General features: G+C 43.6%; 1 protein-coding gene across 1 annotated transcript; it reads right to left on the bottom strand.

Annotated features, from left to right (window-relative positions):
* Window positions 1-11,310: 11,310 nt before the first annotated feature.
* Window positions 11,311-14,586, bottom strand: LOC123402767 (SAP-like protein BP-73). The gene is made up of 2 exons (XM_045096727.1): window positions 14,435-14,586; window positions 11,311-12,734 (listed from the first exon to the last, which is right to left on the bottom strand). The coding sequence occupies exons 1-2, from the start codon at window positions 14,469-14,471 to the stop codon at window positions 11,596-11,598; spliced, it is 1,176 nt and encodes a 391-aa protein (XP_044952662.1). The 5' UTR covers window positions 14,472-14,586; the 3' UTR covers window positions 11,311-11,595.
* Window positions 14,587-25,562: the final 10,976 nt, after the last annotated feature.

Genomic DNA, 25,562 nt, shown 5'->3' with positions numbered 1-25,562 from the left:
GAGTGGGAAGAGAGTTAAGGTCAAAAGCACATTTAAAAAAAATCCAACAAGCCTAGTTGTCGAGCAAGAAAAAAAACAGATGATCAATACTTTCATCTTGACCACAAAACACACAACATTCCCCCCCCCCTTTCAACCCATCTTCAACAGGTTATCTCTAATGAGAATGCTTTTCCTATTAAGCAACCATAAGAAGAATTTCATCTTAGCACGCACATTGACTTTCCACAAGAATTTATGTGGGAAGCCAACTTCATTTTTGATCAAATGTAAGTAGAAGGATTTGAATGTAAACTTCTTACCCACAGTTAGCATCGTGTATCCCTTCCCCGTACATCCTAACTTCTTCACATCTCCTTTTCAAAGAGTTCCACAAATAAATAGCATCTCTACACAAAGTTCTTCTGAAAGTAAACTGATGCCAGCCCATAACAATAGCATCAGCAAGAGAGATATTATGGTTATTACTAATATAATATAGGTTGGTGGAGGCTTCCTTTAAAGGTTTGTCTCCCATCCACCAATGTTCCCAAAATCTGGTATTTTTCCCATCCCCCATCTTTTTCTTAACATGTTTATAATATACATTCTTAACATGCAAGATATGGTCCAGTAGTGGGAATCTCCAGGTTTGTGTTGAACCCTAGAGATACATTTTCCTTTCACATATTTGGAAAGAAAAACATCTTTCCATAATCCAGTTTCTCTTTCGAGTTTCCAAATCCATTTGGCTAAAAGATCTTTGTTAAATAAATCCAGCTTTAATAGCCCCAAGTCCGTGTTGTTTAGGCATGCGGCAAGTTTTCCAATTAACTAAGTGCTATTTCATTTTATCTTCATCTTCTTGCCAGACCAACCTAGCTCTATAGTAATCTACTTTTGTCCTAACTCCCACTGGAATAGGATAGAAGGGCATCATGTAAATGGGAATATTGGTTAAGCAAGATTGGACTAGAGTCACCTCCCAGCTATGTTAAGTAATGTGCCTTGCCAACATGCACATCTTTTTTCAATCTTTTCAGTCATAAGTTTCCAAAAACTATTTTTAAGTCTCACATTAGTAACAGGCAATCATGTACATTTGATGGGCAGGGAACTCAGGCCATAGGTAAAGATTTCCTTATATATATATCAGATTTCTCAACAACTTCACCAAAAAGGTAGCATATTGCAGCATATTCACACCCCCCCCCATCAACATGTTCAGATAGAACCCCCTTGATGAATCCTTCCTTTTTTGCATTATATAAAATAATTTCTAATGCGTCCATAGCCAAGTCAAACAACAAGGGTGACATGGAATCTCCGTGTCTAAGCCCTTTGACGGTTTTGAAGTATTTTCCAATTTGATCATTTACTTTTATCCCAACTTGTCCCACAATCATGGTGTGCGTAATACAGTCACACCATTTATCTGGGAAATGTTTTATGGACCAACATTTTATGAACAAAAGATCGCTTAATCTTGTCATAGTCCTTTTCAAAATCTACTTTAAATAGCATAGCACTCTATTCCTTAACATGAATTGTATTAAGGGCTTCATGGAGGATCATAGTCCCCTCCATTATGTATCTCTCATTCACAAAGATCTTATGAGTACGTGATATAACAGGAGCCACCACCACACTTAGCCTATTCATCAGAACTTTTGTACTTAATCTAATCGGCCCTTATGTTTCTCGGTACGAGCTGCTTGCATTGAGCTCTTTATTGTAGGATTATTGGCCCCGGACGAGCGATTCATCATTAGAAGGCATGCTTTCACTCGTGTTTTTCTATAGGAAGCTCACCCTCCACCACTACGGGAACCAATTTTTGTTATTTTCTGGGGATCATGTGTCTCAAACAACGCAGAAATATTTAGATGGTTTCTTTTTCACGACAAACTGAAGACCATGATGATGTGCACTCTCAATGGCAGGAGCATGTCGAGTCTAGGCACCACTCATTCTTCATATGTCTTCTTAGACTCTTAGTACTCATATACAAAAATGAATTTATGATGGACCTCTAGAATCCTTTAATGGTCTATGGTGTTCACCTTAAACTAACACCCCAAGCTTTTTAACGTAGGCATTGTCGTCGTCATTTTTTGGAAGATATAGTGAAAGTTTTAGGGTTTTGCATTGATTATTTTAAGAGAAAATATGAGAAAGAAAAATACGGTGGGGGCAGTGTCATAGGAAGAACATCATCAAGTAACAATACCAAGGTAGGATGGGGCTACAACCAAGGGGGGTGTCAAAAAAAATCAATATGACATTTCTTCCAAGCACGTGTCTATTGGAATGAGATTTCTCAAGATAGACGATGTTACTGTATCATCAAAGAAGACATTACAATAATGTAATGATTTCTCCTATGGCTTTGTTTCGAAACCATAGTGTGGTTTGTCAAGATCTTGGCACGTTTTCTTGTACTACCCTCAATCTAAGATATAGGCTTTCTAGACCTTGACCTGTGGTCTTGAAGATGATATGTTGGTCATCAATTTATGCGTGAAACTCCTTCCTCTCATAAAAATATTTTTTTTCTTGATAATCCTAGTAATATAATTACGATGTTTCGGAAGTCCGTGACATATTCACTACAGATGGGCTGGCTTCCTTTTCATTCAGAGGAGAAAGTGGATTCATTTTACAGAGGTAATGAGTTTTCTGGGGGAACTCATGGAAACCCAAAAGCATAAATAAAAAGATGGAAACTAGCCAATGCTCTCACCCATATAAATGCAACAAAAGGTTTCCGCTTTTAGAAGAAAAACATATATCAAATGGGATCTAGCTATGCCCTGGACGATTTAAGCCACTCATTTTTGGGATTAGATCTGTTGACGATCATGGGCTAGGGCAGGGAGACATATTTAATGCATAGACAGAATCTAATCTCTGTGTATCTGGACGGACCCAATAAATAAAGGGGCAGTAAATTAAACCAGCAGTGCGCTCTCCTCCTATGAGGCGATGAATGAAGCGACTGGAATTGAAGCAGAGGAGACAATCGAATGTGTGAAATGCCGGGCGGGCAGCTGCTGCAGCAGGTGGAGCGACATGCGCAATAATTCTCCTGGACTTGACAGGCTAATAATAAGCTAGAAAATTTTCCACTTGGGATTGATCACAAGGCGTCAACAGGTGACTCCCACAACGGTCGTCTTCTCTGCACATGCATGCATGTTCATGGAACACGCACTCACCCTTGATCTGGTGGCTAGCAGTACAGTCGCTTGTCAGGAGAAAGAGTTTGAAACTTGTTTGGAGACGACGGGGGACGACAGTGACAAGTGAAACTTAGTTGCATGCGGAATGGTAATTTTTAGCCTGGCTTTTGGAATCGACCAGCACGAGAGAGATGGCCGGCAGCGGGCAGGATACACGCCACAGTCCTGCGCTAGTACCCCTCCTGGATCCCAACCTACCTAAGCGAAGCTAGCTAGATCTGGCCATGTCCTCTCCCTCGAGCCCACTCGCTAGCTAGATCCAAAACCCTAATATTTCCTTGCTTCTCTTCTCTCTCACACAAGTAAAACGAATCATGCACACAGAGTCACAGACGCATGCAATGGCCAACCAGATAACCAATTCGATCTCATGCTGATTGGACGGCTGATCGCTTTCCAAAGTAGGCACGAAAGAAAGCCAAGAGACGATGGCTACGTGCACTGTAAGCAGTTGAGCAAAGCATGATCGGTCGCGGTCTAACAATCAGAATCATCAAATAACATCAAGCGGAGGGAGGAGGGGATAGAGAGAGGAACCAGATATATTTTCCGTGCTCAGTCTGGGGCCTGCCGGAACACCGATCAGTCGATCGGTATCCGGCCGGCCGGCCGGCCCGGGGCGTATCATTGAGCTAGCAGCCACCGGCCGGTGGATCGGCACTGTTGCGGCGGGGGCCGCGGGAGATGCTCCGCCGTATGCGCGACGCCAGGACGCATCCTAATCGGTCAAAAAAGCCCCGGAATGATTAGGAGAGATGGTGAAGGATGGAAGTAGTAGAATACACCTTGCGCGGTTGGGAAGAGGGGGGGAAAGATAAACAGGGAAGATGGGCAACGTTTGTTGTTGGTTCGTTCCAATCCCCACCCTAGCTACCTATCTAGCCCTTCACTGTTCGCATACGTGCAAACGTCTGTGCAACTTGGCGCCCCACTAGTCACATATTTTCACGCCTTTTGAACCGCAACAATGCGAGTGCTGTGTCCTGTGTGCATACATGTGTATGATATTTACAGTTTCACCGTCAATGTTGACCCCAAAAAAATGACTATTTCCAAGTTTATTCATTACATGTCGGCCTTTTTGGTTATCGACGGGTCAGTAACCAGACCGTCCTCTGACCCAAAAATTTCTAGTGTAAATAAATTTCACAAGATATGAAATGTTGTCGTTTTGATTTTGTGTTCTTAAATTGAAATTAAGGGTACTGGTCTCTCATAGGATCCTACTCCTCCTTCCAACCTTCCAACTTTGCCCGATAACAAAAACATGATGTGGAATATATGTGGAGTATTTTTTTAATGGTACAAACGTAGACGCAAGTGCATACGCGCATGCACTAACCCTCATAAATGCATGCACGCATACCCTATCGTTATGAGCACCTCTGAGTGACTGAGCCAGCACATCATCGTGAGATTCATGAAATTGCCACAGACGTCGTTGTAGTTCACGGAAATGTCTCCTCCCACATAACGCACATTGTCAGAAGGCCTCGAAAAAATTCAGAAAATTGTGAGCATCAATGTCAAATTTAGAACTAAAACCCTGATGGCTTGGGAATATCGATTGATTCGCATATATGTGGAGTACTTGGTGGACATATACCATGGTACATTGTGAGGGACATATAGTCGCAAAAAAAAGTGTGGTACAATCTTTAGTAAATTATTAGTTGCACACAATTCTCAACATAAAGTCCTAGTGACTACCAATTTTTCTTTACATGAATAAAATCACGAAAAAGGATTTCCCCCCGCTTTGTATTACAAAGCAACCAAGCAATATAGCCAATGATAGGTGCTAGGACATGCAGCACAATCATGTCAAAAAGAAAGACAAGAGAAAAATGCGAGCAGCACCGGATCAACGAAAGTTGTAGTGTCTCGTAACAGCTGTTGCGTCCACCGGGGAATTCCGCGACACTCCAGTGTCATTGGATTGCCGCGTGCCAAGTAACACCTTCAAGAAGGACTGCGACGACGACGACACTGCTGTCCGAAAAAGTCCTAGGATTTCTCCCGGCACACGGAGGGCAGTGGGGGAGAGGTACATCCAATGCCCTTCAGAAAGGGTGGCGGCGCCTGCAAGCGTCACCGCACCGGTATCGCCAGATCCGACAGAGATTTCTTCCGACCCCTCGCACCCACCTTCCAGGACCAATCTTTAGCTCCACCATGCCAACCAACCACCAACATGCGTCACCACAATCACGAGGACACCATCGTCGTCTCACCACAGCAAACGCAGCGAGGACGCGGGAGCAGATGTCGGACCAACTACCCAGACGGGTCCAGATCGGGCCTAGATGAAAATCATACTAGCAAATTACATGATGCAGTGTATATATGTCATTTTTGTTATAAGATATTATTTGGTATATGCAAAAGTAAGAGTGATGTTTTTTCACATGGGTCGTAAATCAACTAGACCTGAAATCAGAGTTATCTAAAAGATTTGACCCATGTCTGTGTATATCTTTTCCTCTAAGCCCAAAGAAATATACAGGTGAGCTCCTCGTCGAACCACTTCCTACAAGCATATAAACTTGGAGGAATGCCTTTGAAGATGAAATCATTGTGGGTGTTCCAAATGGCACATGCTATCAAGATGACCAATTCAAGAAAGAAGGAAAACTTTTAAGTGAACTTCTAGCTGATGTATTATCTCCTGAATGCCATTGTGCCCTGGCTCCAGAGTAGGGCAAAGATAATGGACTCGGATATCTAGCCACCCTCATATTTTTAGGCATTTGCAAATCAAACATTTTTCATGGCAAGTCATGTTCGTCGAGGATGGCAAGTTTAGTTGGTTGTTCATTTTTTGCCAAAAACTTTACCATGCATGTAAACTAAATTTGCCATTCCCACGCGAATAAACAAGATTTGCCATGTCTAAAAATTGACGTCATAATTCCAATAGTATTTAAGGGCAAAATTGTATAAGCAGATAAATACAAACAAAAAAAAGGTTAGGATGACAATGAGGTAAATCAAAACAATATTTATGGGGAAAATGTGACTGGCAGTGTCTACAGATGCTCCCGCCCAAGCATACCTGAGCCCAATATGTGCTCCCATACGATACACACGGTGTTTACGGAATGGTTCTTACGGATCAATAGCTCCAGGAAAGAAACTAAAACAAGGCAAATTGACCGATAGCAAACATATCTCCTTAATTTATCAACATATTTATAGTTACTTATAGTGTTTTTCGTGCAACCATCCGCATGGAGCTTGGATGACCTCCATCATCTTCTAAAATGAAGGTGGCTTGTCATCCTAGCTTATATATTTGGAAGGAAAGACCTCCATAAGAAAATGACACTTGTGTCAATTGTTAGTGCTACGTATTGCCCCCGCTCTCCGCTCAAATTATTGGTTATATCTTGATGCGTGACGGTGCAATGTGCAATAGGAGTGTGATTGAAAAGTCAAAACACTTACCAATTATAGCAAGCGGTTTAGAACTGTGATGACTGTAGCTATCAACGCATACGATATTTTGGTGGTGTGGTTAACTTTGCATGTGAGGAAGTGCAGTCCTATCTATCTAAATCAAGAAAACGACTTGCTGTCTGTGGTTGCAAACAGGTTCCATGTGACTTGTATCTGGCTAGTTAATTAATTTGGATGTGTGTAGAATCTGGTGACAGTGATGGGGACTAGCAGCCTTGTCAATGTAGCACCCAACTATATAGCCAATAAATCGGTGAGGGGGACAAGACGGCCTCGGCCATTGACAGAATCGATCACTCAATAATGAAGCACGTCATCATACACATGTGCCCTCTCTCGTCACATCAATATCCGCTCGTGGATGCCGTCTACTACTTGATCTAGCAATGAGGATAACCCACATGCATGCGTACATATATAGTAGTCGCGAGGAGAGGAGACATGGCACGTACGTACTTGCATCATACACGAGTATAGGTTGGCTACATGCATAGCTAGACTGAGGGAGTGAGTGGTGTGTGCATGCATGAGTCGATGGGATTGTTAACATGCATGCATGCTTCGTCCTTGGCGGCCAGGGAAAAGGCGTTCGTCCGGCTTGCTGAAGAACGAATGGGAGCTGAGATCGATGGGTGAGCAGCAGTAGTAGTAGTGGTAGTGTGTAGCGTAGTGTAGTCCAAGAAGATACGGGGAAGTGGTACTAGTAGTGGTGGTGGTAAGCTTAAGCTACTCTACTACACTACACTAGAGGGTAGCTATGCATGTATGTAAGCAGCGCACAGCGGAGCAGGGTAAAGAAAGGAAAGGAGGAAAGGCGTGGGATGGAGGGATGGCCATGGCCATGGTGGGCAAGCGAGGAGCAGTGGAGTTTGGCGAGCCATGGAATGTCTGTCCAAATAAAGGAAGGCAGCTAGCTAAAGCGCGCGGGACTGTAGAGCAAAGTGGCTGGCCCTAAGCTATGGCTATCCAGCACTCTACCACCATCAGCACAGCACAGGCAAGAGAGAGACGCATGCAGTACTGGCGCAGCATGCATGCATGCATACGACTGACCAGTAGGCAGTAGCATAGTACTTAAGTTAGGCGCGCGCGTACATGGCCAGTCTACCGCATCCAGCGTGCGTACGCATCTCCCCCATGGCACTTCATGGCCATGGCCATGGCATGCATTTGCGTGGCACGGTACAACCAGTGTTCCCTCCCCTCCAAGATCCGTACCATCCCCACACGCACACACCGCTCACCACGACGACGACGATCTCACTCAGGCTCAGTCTAACAATAGCTAGATCTCGCAGGTCACAGCTAAGTTAGCTAGCTAGCCTGGGCTGAGCGCCGTGCGCACACAGTTTATGTCCTGCCACATTTGACCGTTTGTCCCTCCACGGCCACCTCGTCCTCGTCCACACCTGCTGCTGCATATATCCTCGTTACCCCGGTGAGTATGTGTGCAAGTACGCTTTGCTAGCCGCATGGTATCATCATTAACCAGAGGAAGGATAGGTAGCTACCGGCCGGCCGGGCTGGGCAGGAGCTGCGCCTACAAAGGTTAGGCTGACACTGTGCTACCACAGCGGCGGCTCGATTCGATCGGCTCCGGACAGACAGGCATGCATGCATGCATGCGAGCGAGCGACAGGCAGCGCCACCTCCTCTGATTCAGATTCTGATTCTCACGAGACGAGAGTCGACTAGACAGCCCCAGGCGACGGACGGACGGACGGCTGTAGCTGTTCGCTGTTCGCTGTAGGATATGATATGATCGACGGATGTGACGGGTTAGATATGCACGTAGGAGTACGTTGAACATATTTGGGGCGGTCAAAAGGTGGCCGTTTTGGTGGCGGCCATGATACATAACAAGGTCTGGTGTGCATATGCTCCAACAGCGCAAGCGCGGGCTCGCGCACCTGTATCTGTACGTATGCAGGAGTATTTGTTCATTCATGTGCGTCGACGTGTGGATGGGGCCGGCCGGCCAGCTAGACACAGACACAGACACATACATACACACCATGTGTAGACGTACGCCGGCTTCACTGTGGCCTTAAAAGGCCGGGGCCTACGCGCGCACAGTGCGTCGCTAATCATCCGTCCATCCATGCATCGCGCCAGTCGACCGGCCGGATCAAGTCGTGCTGCCGGCCGGCCCTGGGTGTGTCGCATGCAGTCGCAGCAGCCAGCCAGCGAGCCAGGACCGGCACGACTCCGTGACTCCGTCGCTGTACGTACGCCGGGGACCAGAGAAAGCGCGCGCGCGCGCCCGGCCGGGCGGTCAGCGGCGTGCTCCCTGCCTGGCTGCGTGACCATGCATGACCCTGCCTGGCTGCGTGACCATGCATGACCCTGCCTGCATGCGCCTGATACGATGGAGGGAGGGAGGGAGGGCCGGGGCGCGCATCATCGTCGTCATCGTCGTCGTCGTCCCATCCGCGAGGACCATGGCTAAACTTAGACGGTGACATCGCCTACAGTGCCCTACGTACGTAGGCCGCTCGGCGTGGTGTAGGGAAATCCTTGGCCATCGGGGCCGGGGGGACAAACTCCTCAGGCATGCATGCGCCCACTGCCTCGCACGTTCCACGTGGAAGAGTGCGTACGTACGTACGTATGATCACTGCTGGCCTGGCCTCGCAAACCGTCGTGCCAACTGCCAAGGCAGGCTCGTCGTCGTGGATTGTTCGTACGTAGAATAAGTGTTGTGCGTGCCACGCACAGGCACATCATTGGTACCTATCTACGTAGTAATTGGCTGGGCTGGCCTGGCTGCATGCATGTCGATCCGATTGTCTCAAATCGACCTCGCACTCCCGCAGGGCAAGGCAGGCCACACATGTACAGCATGCGCGTCCGGCCGTGCGTGGACTGACCGGCCCGCCCATGCGCACAGCGGCACACATGCGCGCACTCGCGCCCATGCATGGCATTGGCATTGGCATTGGCATTGGCATTGCCGCACTGGCATGGACACACACATATGGATTATGGGTATGGCAGGAGATATACGCGGCCGGGCGGGGCGGGCGGGTGATGTGGACTAGACGCGGCCTCGGTTTCGAACTAGTGCGCGCACTATGCATGCGTGCTCCCTGCCCCGTGCACTGCGCTGCCCGGCGAACAGTGTCGGCCGCGCCCTAGCAACAGTGCGGCTAGCTACCCCGGCCAGCCCCCAGCTACCTAGCACCGTTCCTTGTGCTTTAATTCCAAGCGGGAGTTTCAACAGTTGGCCGCTCTTTCTTTCTCCGGCCAGCCGCCGGCTCCGTCCGTGCTTTGCTTGCTTGGATTGGACCAGCTCTAGCAGCGAATCACCACCGCCCATGGCCTAACTAACCATGATGCGGATGCTTCCTTTCCTCTCTCTGTTGCATGCTCGTCTTATCATGCATCCAACACATGCCTAGAATTGAAAAAGGAAATGCTAAAAGGAGAAAGAAACAACTGAAGCTAGGGGACCGGACAAAGTGGTGGCTTTTCCTTGGTGATGACGGGACTGGGGATTGTTATATACATTTATTTTCATCCATTTCTGCAACAAGTAATTTGTGAAATACATGGACTGGGACAGAGACTGGTTACCACCGCTGCTAGAGGGGGTAGTACCATGCACCGTTGCGACCGTATCAAAATGGGGCAGCTTTAATCAGTGCTTCACACCACAGACAGACTGGCACACACACAATATGCAGAGCCAGCCAGGCCCTGGGAGGGCAGGCCAGGCCGAGGAAGCAGGGGCACGTGAGACGGGGATCCAACTAACCGTCCAATCGCCCAGATCTGACGGCCCCCGGAAACCAAAGCACAGATATCGGCCTAGATTATGGAGCGCGTGGATCATGAGTATTTAATTACCCTTGCCAGCAGAAGGAACAGAAGCCGATCAATAATGCTGCTGAGGCCATGGACTGGACTGCTTCGCATTGCTTTGCTTTGCTTTCTTTCTTCATCAGGGCATCTCCAACAGTTTGTTGGTTAGCTTGTTGGTAAAATATGTCATGTCATCAGCCAACACCTTAACATACAACTACTCCAATGGGTTGTATCTAGTTTGCCCAATAAGATGTGAGGTAATAAATAAGGTGCTCTCTCATTCTACATTGGAGCTTGTGCAAGGGTGTTGGTTAATTTACATACAACCTTGTTCTCTTTCCTCATTTATTGCAATGACACATCATCAAAAATCCTATGTGTCAAAATTACCAACAACTATCTTACAACCATTGAAGATGCCCTCACGAGGAAAGCTGCAGCTGCAGCCGCAGCCGCAGTCCTGATTGCACAGGGCCGTATTGCCAAATGCCAGCCGGCCGGCCTCTCTGCTGCAGAGAAAAAGAAAGGGAAAATACCATGCATGCATGTGTACTACCAGTATCCTTTTTCATATTTGATGATAAAAGAGATGGTTGGCAGCATCCATCCAGACTGTGTTGAGTACATCAACGACTGATGATATGAGCGCAACGAAATCAGAACAGTATCAGCGCCACCAACGAGCCGCTGCAGCTTTACGAGCTCACTGACGAGCAATCCACCAGAACGAGGAGGGGAACCAACACTGCCTTGCCTTGCCTTGCCTACCCTACAACAAAGATAGGACGTGACAGCCAAAGGAGACACATGACCATGGCTGAGGGAAGCAAAACAAATGCCCCAGCGGGCTTACAGCTTTCACTTATTTAATAACTCTAATAACAGGGTTCAGCTAATTAACTAACCAAGCTAGGACATGACAGCCAAAGGAGACAGCAACAGATCAGCAAAGAACGGGGAAAAGTTAACCTTGCTCATTTACAACTTTCTATCTAAGAAAAAGGGCACTGGTCTTGGCGAAATAGGAATGGGGAGGTCGTTTGTGCACATGACCATGGCTGAGGGAAGCAAAACGGTGGGCTCGAGCAGGATTGGCGTCACCAACTGATCAGGAAGCGTCGCTCAGTAGTGCGACCAAGTCGCTCTTCTTCATCTTCGAGTAACCCCGGAGTCCTCGAGATTTCGCCAGCTCTCTCAGCTCCGTGACCTTGAGTGAGCTCAGGTCAGAAACTTCCACGGAAGGACTGCCTTCCTGACTGTCATCATGGGATGCGCTGCTATCTGCAACGTCATCAACATCATCATCAACATCATCCAACGGTTCCAGATAATCATCAGGCTCACTGGTATCTAACAAGTCCGATTCATCGTCTGGAACAACAAAGTCATCCAAAGATGCGCCTTCTGATGCTATCACGGAGTCCGGTTCGTAAGGGGAGACTGAATCAGGTCCATCTGGGGCGATCTCCTCCTCCAGTGGTGCCTTGGCTTCCAGTCCAGCTTCAGTCATGCCATTGACGACAGGCTTGGCACCAGCATCTGGATTGGTAACAAGCTGGAACTTAACCCCAGGAACAGGAGATCTTCGTCTGAAGCTTGAAGGCGGTCTCTGGAAGGTTGCAGGAGGTGGCTTCTGCCCTTCCTGAGTGTCGTTCTTCGTGCCAAATATCCTTGAACTTTGCTTGTTTCCAGAATCACTGCTTCTCCATGTCTGATCAAAATTCTGTTCTTTCTCATCGCTGCTCTTTCGTTTTTGGTCCACCGAGTGTCTCCTGAGCAAATTAAGAAGGGAATCGACACTTCCCCTCTCGCCCTGAGATTTTGCAGGTTCAGGCTTCTTGTCCTCCCTGCCTTTTCCCCTTGCTCGCAGCTGCGCTTGAACCCTTTTAAACAGTTCTACAATCTCCTTCTCCCTTTCCCCTGGAGCTGATGTTGCATGGGGACGTGAGTTGCTTGTCAAAGATATAGGTGGTCCATTTTTGGAGGATACTGTATCACTATCAAATTCATCATTGTTCTCAGAGTCGTCCCTTTCTTGGAATGGCTTGCTTTTCCCCCGTGATGAAGAACCCCTCTTCTGTTGTCGTGAGATATCTGGATTCCTTGGTCTATGGTTGTTGGGGCTAGCACCACAAACCAAAGACACAGTCAATGGGCCCAAAATAGTTGATTTGCTCAGGAAACAAGATCCTGGGACGAATCTGCTATTTCCATGATAGACAGGTAATGTTGCTCTGCTTGAAACTCCTGGGCAGAAAAATAAACAGTATACATCAGTTATTGCTTTGGAAGAAGCTTGGCAGACTAGTGGGAAGTGGGCAGCTTAAGATGGAACGGTACACAACATGTCAGAAATATGTGAAGTTTGAAAATAAACATAATATCCGTGGCAACGAACAATTACATTACAAACAAGAACACTTTGAAGTTTTGACTGGACTGGCAACGGTCATGTCGAGATCCACATAGGCAAAACAAGGCATTTGACAACGGAAAGAAAATGGACTGTAATTCAGAATTAGCTTATATGGGAAATAATAAATATTCCAGTCACTTACGCCCCCAAACGCAAGTCATGAGTACAAGAGGAGTGTATCATAACATGAACTACAGCCAGACACAGCTCTATCCTGAACAGATCATAAGACGAGTTAATGAGTATGAGCCCGTTAACGTGACCTGTCGGTGGATCTCTAATACACATACAGTGCTGCTTCATAAGTGGAGGTGAACACCATACAGTTACTCTGTGCATATTCATGAATCAACTAACACCTAATTAAAGCCGAACAACGTAGAAGAGATGCACATTTACACCATGTGCAATCGAGTACAAGCGCCTGCTGCTAGCGGCAAACACGGAAATAGCGAGCAACAGCAGTCTTGTATGAATTAAATTGGGATACCAAGTGTCTCGTGTCTACTTTGAACAAGTTAGATTTGGTTTCAGATAGCGGGAAAATTTACGCTAGCAGACATCTAACGGACAACATTTAAAGTCAATCCAGGAAGAGAGGACAGTGCAAGGGATCTAAAGGGACGATCCCCCCAAAATAGTTAGGCAGTTGCTGTAGAACTGCAGGAAGTGTGAGCTGCATATGCCATCTAATGTGCATACTGAATACATACATATTCCACTTGAGTGGTTTGTACAACCCTGATCCACTTAATAGGCAATCAGCTATCATATTCATACATGAATAAATATGGCAAATTGATATATACATTGACTTGAGGGCAAGATGATTGGCATATAAATCTAAATGAAGCGGCTCAACTTGCATAATCTGGACCAGCAGCAAAGACCACTACAGCTAGCTGAGGAATGAGGATAAGAAATGGATTCAAATCCCCTCTTACTACCTAACGAGCTAGATATTGCAGGTAAACCAGGCCACATTTTTCTAACTGCCCATCACGTATGCCATCATCGAGAAGATAAATTCAGAAATGCTCCAATATCACTAGATGCAAGTTTTGTCCCAAGCCACTCTCTGTGTTAGCCGAATTATCACTGCCCCTTGGTAGGATGTCTACAGGATCCATCTCACAATTCACCAGAGATAACAATTTGGGGAGTGCGCACATGTATGATTCTGCCCCCAACTAAGACGAGGCCGAGTTCCCACACGTTGAGCACCTCTGCGACAGGGGTGCGTACGCAGCGGCCTAACTAGTGCTAGCGCAGTACCGCAGTAGTGCTGCTGCTGCTCCTGGCTACCACTGCTACGGGTCAGTGTACCACTGCTGCACGCCGCAGACACAAGGGGAAACGCGCGGTGGGCGGCAGCGGCGGTGGAGCAGACAGGCGGCTCCTCGCGCGGCGGAAATCTCGAAACCCTAGACGAGACTGGACCCTACGGCATGTAGACGGGTAGCCGGAAACAGTGGGGAGGGAGGCGGGCGGGCGGGCCGCGGACGGGAGGGGGGTGGGGGCTGTGCGGTACCGTGGTGGTGGAGGAGGGCGGGCGCAGCGCCGGTCATGCCTTGGGAGGGACGCCCGGAGGAGGAGCTCGCGTCCGGGGGCGGCGGCGCTGGTGACTGCCGCTGAGAAGAGAGGCGAAGAGGGCGGAGCGATGGGTAGCCGTAACTGATAGAGTCAGCAGCGCTAGTGGGGGATTTTCGGCGAGGGTTTAGGTCGCGATGTGGGCCGGTTCTCGTCACCCGCTCGTGGAGGACGCACGCGGTGCGCACGGCTCGGAGAAAGGCCGAGCTCGTGGAGGCCCATTGCCGAGCAAGAACGCAAAGAGTTTCCCCTCTCTTCCTTTTCTTTCAGCCGGTTTTTATTGTATTTTTAAAAACTTATGAACTGTAAAAATAAAAATAATAGTTCAAGTTAGATACAGGGTACTAATAAGTGGTTGACGTTCCCTACATGAAGAACCTCACACGCATGAACGTTCCCTTCGGAAGGCTCGTTCAAGCGAACGACGTCCTAGCAATGTTCTCTCACAATAAAGAAAAACTCCCATGAAATCATCAGGGATTGTCATGTTTTAACGTAGAGATTTTTCATGCCAAAAAAATGGAGAATTGTTTCATGCTCAAAATGAAAAAATATATGATGTGCTAAAAAAATATATGATGTTGCCCATATGTTCATGAGTTGCCATGGTATAGCAGGCCCAAGTTCCATGCCCCAAAGATAAGTTACTTACATTCTTCAAGTACTTGAGATGGTACATCTACGGGGAGACATGCTACACACGGGGTCATTCTTTAGCAATGGTGTATGGGAGGAAACAATTGCGTCGTTTTTGGAAGGGTGCATGGGAGTGAATAGTGTGCCTCATGAGGATTGTTGTGTGTCACCATTTTAAGATTCATGCGTTGGATCCCAGAAAACATCAGATCTACACGACATCTGTAAAGAAATATTTATCAAATTTAAATAAAATATTATTAATTATAGGATTTTTATAAAGTTTAAAATGTTAATAAAATTAAAAATAAATCATGAATGTAAAAATATTAAGTTTAAACAATACTAACAATTTAATAGAAATATTCATGTGTTCAATGTTTAAAAAATGTTTGAGTGTACTCAAAAATATATTAGTAGTATTAAAATTATCTACGCATTCCAAAAGGTATGTATTAAAAAATCATGATTTTTGTCAATTTTGAAGTTTTCAAAAAAAGGTAAAAGGAAAAAATGCGTGAAAGCAGAAAAGAGAAAAACGAAAGAATGTGCAGAAAAGAGACAAAATGATACAAATAAATAAAAACCAACAAAAACGGGCAGGAAACAGAAAAGAAAACCGGCAATCTCATTGCTACATTAGTTGGCCCGCCCCATACTCTCACCACCCTGTGTGTAAACTTGACTGAGAATTAGTGAGAGAATATTTATGAATTTTACTACTAAGTGAAACAGCACGTGTTAATAGGAGGCGCAGGCTGCAGGGCATGCCCACACATCAATTCGCCTCCTATTAACATGTGTTGTTTTCACCTTTAAGTAAATTTTATGAATATTTTTGAACTCATTCTCACTCGATTTTACAAATCAATCTGATTGTATAAAACTAAAAAATATTCTTGTGTTATAATATTTAATCCAGTAAATAAGTATTACCTTCGTCGATTGGGAATTGGCTAATTTTTTAGTTGGTTTTACAAACATAAAATTTAAAATCTAGTGCAAAAGGGCTAGTGATTGTTTTCACAGTTCAGAAATCTAAAATCTTGCATGGATTTTAATGTTAATTTAAAAAACTAGACTAACACAAAGGGTGTGACACACATGCAAACCACGGGATTCGAACGCACACAGGGAGAGAGGCACTAGTGCGCTCCCACATCTCAATGTTAATTATATACTGAGAATTACCAAAATCTTTAAAAAATGTGATGGAATCGAAATGATATGGATAGCGATAATCTGGGAAAATTTAAGGCTGACAAATAATTCAATCGTGTAACTAGTAGCTTTTTCTTTTACTTAAATAATTTATTTTCTAATTTCAGAAATTACCCTGGGATTGAGGGGAGGGGCCATAGTACTAGGATTAATGGTTAATACTTTGTGCAGGAACACATTTTTGTTTAAGCTGTGCATTTGTTTTTCAAAAACGAAATGATCACTCTAGTCTCTATATCTATTGATGCACGTTATCATTGTGGAAAGAGCACACGAAAAGGTGACTTATTGCTACTTCATCGCTTCACCACAGTGCAACATGTTCAGTGAAGCCATGCACCTCAAACATTTGTACGTGTGGTTGTTTTTGATTATTTTTTTGTAATTTGCGAAGAATGTTTTTTATGCACTACTCTTTGTTGGGAAAACAACAGGGAGGATCCTCAGACCTCAAGAACCGAGTGATATACTGTGAGTCTGCTCAAGAGAGCCATATACCCGACGATGCATACTGTACTTACAGTAGTAGTAAGCAATAGCTAGGTGGATAGATAGATCTAGTGGTTGTATCCAGGATTCAAGGCCAGTTAGTATTTCTGAGGTCATTCATTTGTACCTCTGCTCCATTCACATTAGGCTTCCTCCAATGCAAATGTGCTAAGTGAGGTGCTAAGAGCATTAAATATGTTAAGCAATCATAATTTTCAATGCATTGATACTTAGTTTGTTGTTGCTAAGGTTGTCTCATTTAATTGTTTAACAACTAAAGTCTTGCATGCATTTTTTTCGAAAAGGAGGCATCTTTCCGGCCTCTGCATCGAGTGATGCATGCAGCCATTTATTAAGTATGAAATCAGTCTGAAAGAAATACAAAGTAGTCCCAAAAAAATAAAAAATAAAAAAGGATTTACAAAGCGACCATAACGCCAACACCAATGATATCAATAGGTGTAGATGACTATCGACCTATTCTATCAGCATGCCGCCATCCATATCGGTTGAAGATAACCTGAGCTATCATCTTCCATCGGACAAGTCTTGCATGCATAGGCCAGTTCCCTTCATTTTTAATATTTTACATAGGTTCCCGTGACTAGCACCGTTTCCTCTTGAGGACACCAAACTTCTCTCTCTCTTCTTAATTAGATTGTTACATAAGATTTTTTGCTTTGTTGACATGCTTAGCACCTATCCAAAGTAGACCATTGGGAGCAGCCTTAGTTTCAGTCCTCTACTCCTATCACGCGCATAGAATTGCCCCTTGCTATTTTGTTATGGGAACACCACTTGGCCACACAGGTTGTATAGTAACTTCAAGCTTGTAGATGTACTATGGTTGATGGTTTGGTTGCCAATGTTCAACCTATCATAGGGGAGACTGAGTAACTATGAAGCTAATATTGATGAAAATCAGAGTCCACATGATTCATGTACGGATTATTGTCGATTATCGTTAATAATACCTAGGTTTTAAATAGCCGGTTATAGCCCCATTATACCATTGCTACAGCTGCGAGAGCAGGATGCCACTAAATGGTATTCCTGTACAATTGCCCGATAAAGTTATAGAACAATAGGCTATAGGCGCCGCAATAGCTAATTTGAAGGACTTCTATTTGACTTGCCCGTCATTTAAAACTATGACTAGTACACATCAAATAGTGAAACATAAGTTGTTTGTATACCAATATTAAATGATAAAACCCTTACGGAGTAGTCGTAGACTATATACGAATAGTAGCACAACTAAAGTTAAATAGGGAACTTGACTATTAGGTTACAGTATCCATTACATTAATCGTAATCGTACTGAAGTAGCTAGTCATTAGTACTCGACTACTCCCGTCACGTTTATTAGCGGGTATATAGGGCCCGAGACAGCTGTCGACAACAGTGTTGTATAGTATCAGCCACCCACCGACGTACGAAGACTTGCCAATGCAGTAATCTTTACATAACGGAGAACCATACGATTGATACCACGAGTCGTTTCTTGGTGTTTTTATCATTTGAAATTATATGTGCAACATGTTGCAATTATCTCTAGGCCGAGTGGCCGAGGAAAGAAAATTTTCTTCCTTGGGTAGCTATAGCAACTTATCTACATCAACAAGGAGGAGGTCGGGTGGCAGGCCGTGGAGTGAACATTTCAGGGCCCATGTGTCCGTGACAAGGGAAATAAGATTAATTTGAACGCATGTCTCCAAGCAACCCAGAATCCACATTGTACGCATGTGTGTGCTATACACAAGACAGCATCAAGCACAGAGATTGTCGCTCACAATAACTGCCAGGTAAAGTTTTTGTCTAAAAAGGAAATCTGCTACGAACAGGTGCACATTTTCTGCGATGTACTCTATATGTACGCCCCCTTCAATCACGAGGTCAGTAGTGCATTCTCTGTCTAAAAAAAAGTCAGTAGTGCATCGGGTGAGAGGTCGGAATGGATCTGCATGTACTGCTTGCTCTCCCAAACAGAGTTGATCCAGTCCGCACCTGGGCCGAATTCCGAATCCATCAATTTTAATCGTACCTAGGTGTATATACATCCTATATGTAAAAACAAATTTAACAATTTAACAAAAATTATAAAAAACTAAAATCTTTTTGAAATAAACTTGACCTCCAATTATACTTGTAAGAAAAAATCCAAAAAATAAAATTATACTATTCGAAGAAAGACAAATTTTCAGTTCAAATAGTGTGAATAGTAACCTATAATAGCAAATAATTTTTTCCTTTTTTGTCCAGAAGTCAATGTTGACTTTAAAAAAAATTGTATAGTAGTGCAAAACAAAGTCAAGTTTAATCTCAAAATACTTCAAAACTATTTGAACTTTTAATTAATTATTAAAAAATCCTCATATAGGATGCATGTACAATTAGGAACCAAAGTGTATTTCCCAGACATGGGGATGTATCTGGTGCACCATAGCAATGAGCGCTACAGGTCACCCGTTGCACATAAAAAAATGTACGAAAAAATTCAGAATTTTTTAATACATTCACAGAACATCAATGTATGGTGTTATAAAAAGTTATATAAAAAATGTATACTTTGTTCGAGGTAGAAAAATGAAAAATTTGACACTGATTAGTATATAACATAAGTTGGGCTTCAGTTTTTGGCCGCGCATTGATGTCAAACCTGTCAGTTTTTATCTCGAGCAATGTTTTGAATTTCTGTCACAACATATATTGATTTTGTGTCAATGCACTAAAAAAATTATGGATTGTTTCAAACATTTTTGGATATCCAAGGGGTCCGGTACACCGATAGCATCAATTGCCTCGGTGCACCAGTACGTTCCCACCTAGGCATAGGGGGGGGGGGGGTCCAATAGATGAAAAACAATCATATGATTTGGAATTGGGATACAGTAGCATTTTTTTTAAGAAATTGAAAACATTGATTTTATACCCTCAATTTTCTGAAAACAATTGCACGCGCGCGCGTGCGCGCGCGCACACACACACATATACGTGTAGTATGTGCAGACGGTTTTATGTTAATATTTTCTTTTAATATGTGGTGTACATAAAAAGATAAATGCTGGAGAAAATTGGTTTACTTTTTATTTTTTGGGGCTACCAAAGTGTTTTACGAATGTCCTATAAATCAACATAATATTTAATAAAATTCTGCATATATGTAGATAACATGTATATGCACCGGTATAAATCACGCTCCATGCTAGGCCGTGGCAAGCTTGTTTTTCTGTCTGCCAGCCTCACTCGCTTTGTTGTCGCCAATAGACGTCGTCATCGCCGCAAATATTTGGTCAGGGGAATGAAGGGGATAACCTGGGGCAATGTCACCGTGGGAATATAGGGCAGGGACATCCTAACATTTCGAATGAGCCCAACTCGTGTGGGAGGAGACCCAAAGGTGTATGTGACAAAACTTCACCGAGCATTTTTTTGAGATTAAAAAGGAAAAAATAACTCACGGATTTCACGTGAGCAACTAACGTGGCTAATTGTGGGACCATTCCGATCAAGAATGAACTCGCGTGCACACTTGATAGGGCTAATTGAAAGTTGTACATAGGGAAAGGGGCAAGTATGATGACCCCACGATGGATTTTCCTCTGTTAAATTTAGGAATAAAATTACTCGAATGTCAAAAGACACATAACGCAAGGCAGAGAGAATACAAGTGGTAGTTGTGTATGATGACAATTAAGTAAACTTGGTTTGTATACCTTGCAAAGGTGGGCTTATAGCAAGAAGTGTTTTTTTAAGAGACAGAGAGAGAAACACCCAAGCCTATTTATTCATCAAATGGAAAGTTTTACAAAGCCCTGGGGCTCCAAAAGCCAGACATGACGGCCTGGCGCAAGATGTAAAGAGTACTTAGCAATGTTATGAGCATTAACATTGTCTTCTCTCCTCTCAAATTTAAACTTAAAATCCCCTAGTTCAACACTCAAACTCGCAACCTAAGGAAGGCTCGCTTGAAGACGAGCCCAAGATGGGCTGTCCCAGGCGTGCGCTAGGCCACATGCCTCGTTTTGTTTACTGTTTTTTAATGTTTTTTATTTCCTTCTATTTTTTAATTTTCTTACAGTTCCGAATATACTAAATATATTTATATATTATAAAATCACTTTACCAAAAATGTGAATTTAGCATTCAAAAAATGGCAAATATGTATAATTGTTTTGTCATGTATACTAAAAATGTATACCCAAAATATAAATTGTATATGAAAAGTAGATGATCTATCTAAAATATGTTAATAAACCACTTGAAAAAATGTAACTTAAGTACTTTAAAAATATTAATCAAGCATTGGTAATATGTTACATGTGTATAGAAATAATGCTTTTCATCAACCTGGGCGTGGAATAGTTATTCTTCACCCTACTCTATTTTAACATCAGTGTCGTTATTTTTTTATTATTTGATACATAAAAAGAGAATGTAAGTAAATATTAAATCACCATAAAAATATTTTATGTTATGTAAAATTATGAATGTAAAATATACATAAAATGTAATTTTAATGGTCTTATGACCAATAATTTTGTTTTTGATGCCATTACGTAGTAAATCATTCTATTTGTATACCAGATGAAATTTAAATATGAAAGAATCGTAAGATTTCCTCGAACAAAGAATAACTTATTCTGCACCATGGATGATGAACAAAATGTGTATAAATTTTTTGATCATTTATTTAAAAACGCGAACTTGTATAAAATGATGTTTCTGGCGTATAGGAAAAATATATAAGTTGTATGTCAAATAATAGACATAAAAATATATTTAAATACTAAAAACATATTTTGACTAAAATGTGAATCATGTATTTGAAAACTCTTAAAGGCGTATTTAAAACAATGTATCTGATATATAACATATAATACAGACTTGTGTTAAAAAATATGGGAAAAACCGAGAAAGAAACAAAATAAAAAAGGAAAAAAGGAAACAAGAAAAAACCAAAGAAAATGTAGGGAGAAAAACAAGGGAATTCCTGGAAAGAAACAGAAAATAAAAATACAAAAATAGATGGAAACAAAGAAAACTTGAAACGAAAGAAGAGAAAGGATATGTGAAAAAGGAAAATGAACCAAAAAAACTAAAAAATGAAAGAAAATAGGAAAACAAAGGAAGAAAAAAATATGTGAAAGGTGGGAGACAAACGAAGAAGAACTAGTGAAATATGGAATTATAAGAAAGGAAAATTGGAGAACTCTAGTATAAAACTGTTAGAAATATGCCCTAGAGGCAATAATAAATTAGTTATTATTATTATATTTTCTTATTCATGATAATCGTTTATTATCCATGTTATAATTGTACCGACTGGAAACTCAAATACATTTGTGGATACATAGACAAACACTTTGTCGCTAGTGAGCCTTTGATGGGCTAGCATGTTGATCAAAGATGGTCAAGTTACTGGCCATAGACATGAGCTGTCACGAGATCACATCATTAGGAGCATGATGTGATGGATAAGACCCAAACTATGAATGTAGGATATGATCGTGTCAGTTACCAAGTATCTGGTCCTATGGCCATGAGATCATGCAACTCACTGACACCGGAGGAGTGCCTTATGTGTATCAAACGTCACAACGTAACTCGGTGACTATAAATGTGCTCTACAGGTATCTTTGAGGGTGCCTGTTGAGTTGGCATGGATCAAGACTGAGATTTATCACTCCGTGTGACGGAGAGGTATCTCAAGGCCCACTCGGTAATACAACATCACAACAAGCTTGCAAGCAATGTGACTAAAGAGTTAGCCACGAGATCTTGTATTACGAAATGAATAAAGAGACTTGTCGGTAACGAGATTGAACTAGGTATGCAGATACCGACGATCGAATCTCGGGCAAGTAACATACCGATGGACAAAGGGAACAGTATACGGGATTGATTGAATCATTGACATCGTGGTTCGACCGATAAAGATCTTCGTAGAATATGTAGGAGACAATATGGGCATCGAGGTCCCGCTATTGGTTATTGACATGAGAGTGTCTCGGTCATGTCTGCATAGTTCTTGAGCCTGCAGGGTCACTTAAGGTTCGACGATGATTGGGTATTAATGATTATGTGTGGTTGCAACCGAAAGTTGTTCCACTAGTAGGAAACAGACCTTTGGATCGAAGCATTAGTCCTGGTTGACTTTTGGACTGGGACTAATGCTTCGACTAGTCTCGGTTCATGAGGCAGGTCTTTAATCCCGGTTCTGTTTTGACCTCTAGTCCCGGTTGGTGTTGCCAACCAGGACTAAAGGGGTGGTGTGTTGGAAATATGCCCTAGAGGCAATAATAAATTAGTTATTATTATATTTCTTTGTTCATGATAATCGTTTATTATCCATGCTATAATTGTATTGATTGGAAACACAGTGCATGTATGGATACATAGACAAAACACTGTCCCTAGTAAGCCTCTAGTTGACTAGCTCGTTGATCAAAGATGGTCAAGGTTTCCTGACCATAGGCAAGTGTTGTCACTTGATAACGGGATCACATCATTAGGAGAATCATGTGATGGACTAGACCCAAACTAATAGACGTAGCATGTTGATCGTGTCATTTTGTTGCTACTGTTTTCTGCGTGTCAAGTATTTGTTCCTATGACCATGAGATCATATAACTCACTGACACCGGAGGAATGCTTTGTGTGTATCAAACGTCGCAACATAACTGGGTGACTATAAAGATGCTCTATAGGTATCTCCGAAGGTGTTCGTTGAGTTAGTATGGATCGAGACTGGGATTTGTCACTCCGTGTGACGGAGAGGTATCTCGGGGCCCACTCGGTAATACAACATCACACACAAGCCTTGCAAGCAATGTGACTTAGTGTAAGTTGCGGGATCTTGTATTACGGAACGAGTAAAGAGACTTGCCGGTAAACGAGATTGAAATAGGTATGCGGATACTGACGATCGAATCTCGGGCAAGTAACATACCGAAGGACAAAGGGAATGACATACGGGATTATATGAGTCCTTGACACTGAGGTTCAACCGATAAGATCTTCGGAGAATATGTAGGATCCAATATGGGCATCCAGGTCCCGCTATTGGATATTGACCGAGGAGTCTCTCGGGTCATGTCTACATAGTTCTCGAACCCGCAGGGTCTGCACACTTAAGGTTCGACGTTGTTTTATGCGTATTTGAGTTATATGGTTGGTTACCGAATGTTGTTCGGAGTATCGGATGAGATCACGGATGTCAAGAGGGTTTCCGGAATGGTCCGGAAACGAAGATTGATATATAGGATGACCTCATTTGGTTATCGGAAGGTTTTCGTGCATTACCAGAAAAGTTTCGGGCTCATCGGTAGTGTACTGGGAGTGCCGGGAGGGGTGCCGGGGACCATCGTGAGGGGTGTCACGCCCCAAGGGGTCTCATGGGATATGGGAAGAGATAAACCAGCCCCTAGTGGGCTGGAATAAGTTCCCACTAAGGCCCATAAGGTTTGAGAAGGAAAAAACACAAGGTGGAAAGAGTTTCCAAGTGGGAAGGTGGAATCCTACTCCAAGTAGGATTGGAGTAGGACTCCTCCACCTCCAATGTCGGCCAAACCTTGAGGGGTTGAGGCTGCCTCTTCCCTCCCCCTCCCTCCTATATATACTGAGGTATTAGGGCTGATTTGAGACAACTTTTGCCACGGCAGCCCGACCACATACCTCCACGGTTTTTCCTCTAGATCGCGTTTCTGCGGAGCTCGGGCGGAGCCCTGCTGAGATTAGATCACCACCAACCTCCGGAGCGCCGTCACGCTGCTGGAGAACTCATCTATATCTCCGTCTCTCTTGCTGGATCAAGAAGGCCGAGATCATCGTCGAGCTGTACGTGTGCTGAACGCGGAGGTGCTGTTCGTTCGGCACTAGATCGTGGGACGGATCGCAGGACGGTTCGTGGGACGGTTCGCGGGGCGGATCGAGGGACGTGAGGACGTTCCACTACATCAACCGCGTTCACTAACGCTTCTGCTGTGCGATCTACAAGGGTACGTAGATTGGAAATCCCCTCTTGTAGATGGACATCACCATGATAGGTCTTCGTGCGCGTAGGAAAAATTTTGTTTCCCATGCGACGTTCCCCAACATGGTGGCAGGCTGGTGGGAGGCTGGTGCCCCTGAGAACACCAATATTCCCGGTTTGTAACACAAATCAGGATTAGAGGGGGACATTTAGTCCCGGTTGGTTATACAAACCGGGACTACAGATCTTCCTATATAATCCCTTCGTCCAAACCGAACCCATTGCTCTGTTTTCTTCATTCCTCTCTCTGTTCTTCCCCTTAGCTCGAGCTCATCCTCCATTTTTTGCCAAGATTTGTCAAGATTTGAAGCACCCCATATCTCCAAGTGTTCACAAAGGTTATTAACTTTGTTCTTTCATCTCTCGTTGGTAGATTAGCTTGTGCAATGCTCTATAAATATAGTGATTTGTGGGTTTTAGTTTGGGGAGTAATTTTGTAGGAGTTTATTTGATTTATATGCAATTTGAGCTCAATTAACTTCTTATTTGCATATGTGTGAGTCTGGTTTACTTAGTGCCTTCCCATCCCTATCCTAACCACCATCGATCGCCCGCACCGTTCCGTCGCCGGCACCACCTTGGTGAGCCTCTTGTTCTTATCCTTTTTATACAAAAAAAATCTCATTTGTATGATTTAGATAGTTTTCTTACATGTATGATTATTTATTATACATAGTGCCATGGTCTT

This window comes from Hordeum vulgare, chromosome 6H, assembly GCF_904849725.1.
Source record: "Hordeum vulgare subsp. vulgare chromosome 6H, MorexV3_pseudomolecules_assembly, whole genome shotgun sequence".
In the NCBI taxonomy this organism is placed as follows: Eukaryota; Viridiplantae; Streptophyta; class Magnoliopsida; order Poales; family Poaceae; genus Hordeum; species Hordeum vulgare.
The sequence above is the reverse complement of the archived record's forward strand: the minus strand, read 5'-3'. Positions and strand labels throughout refer to the sequence as shown.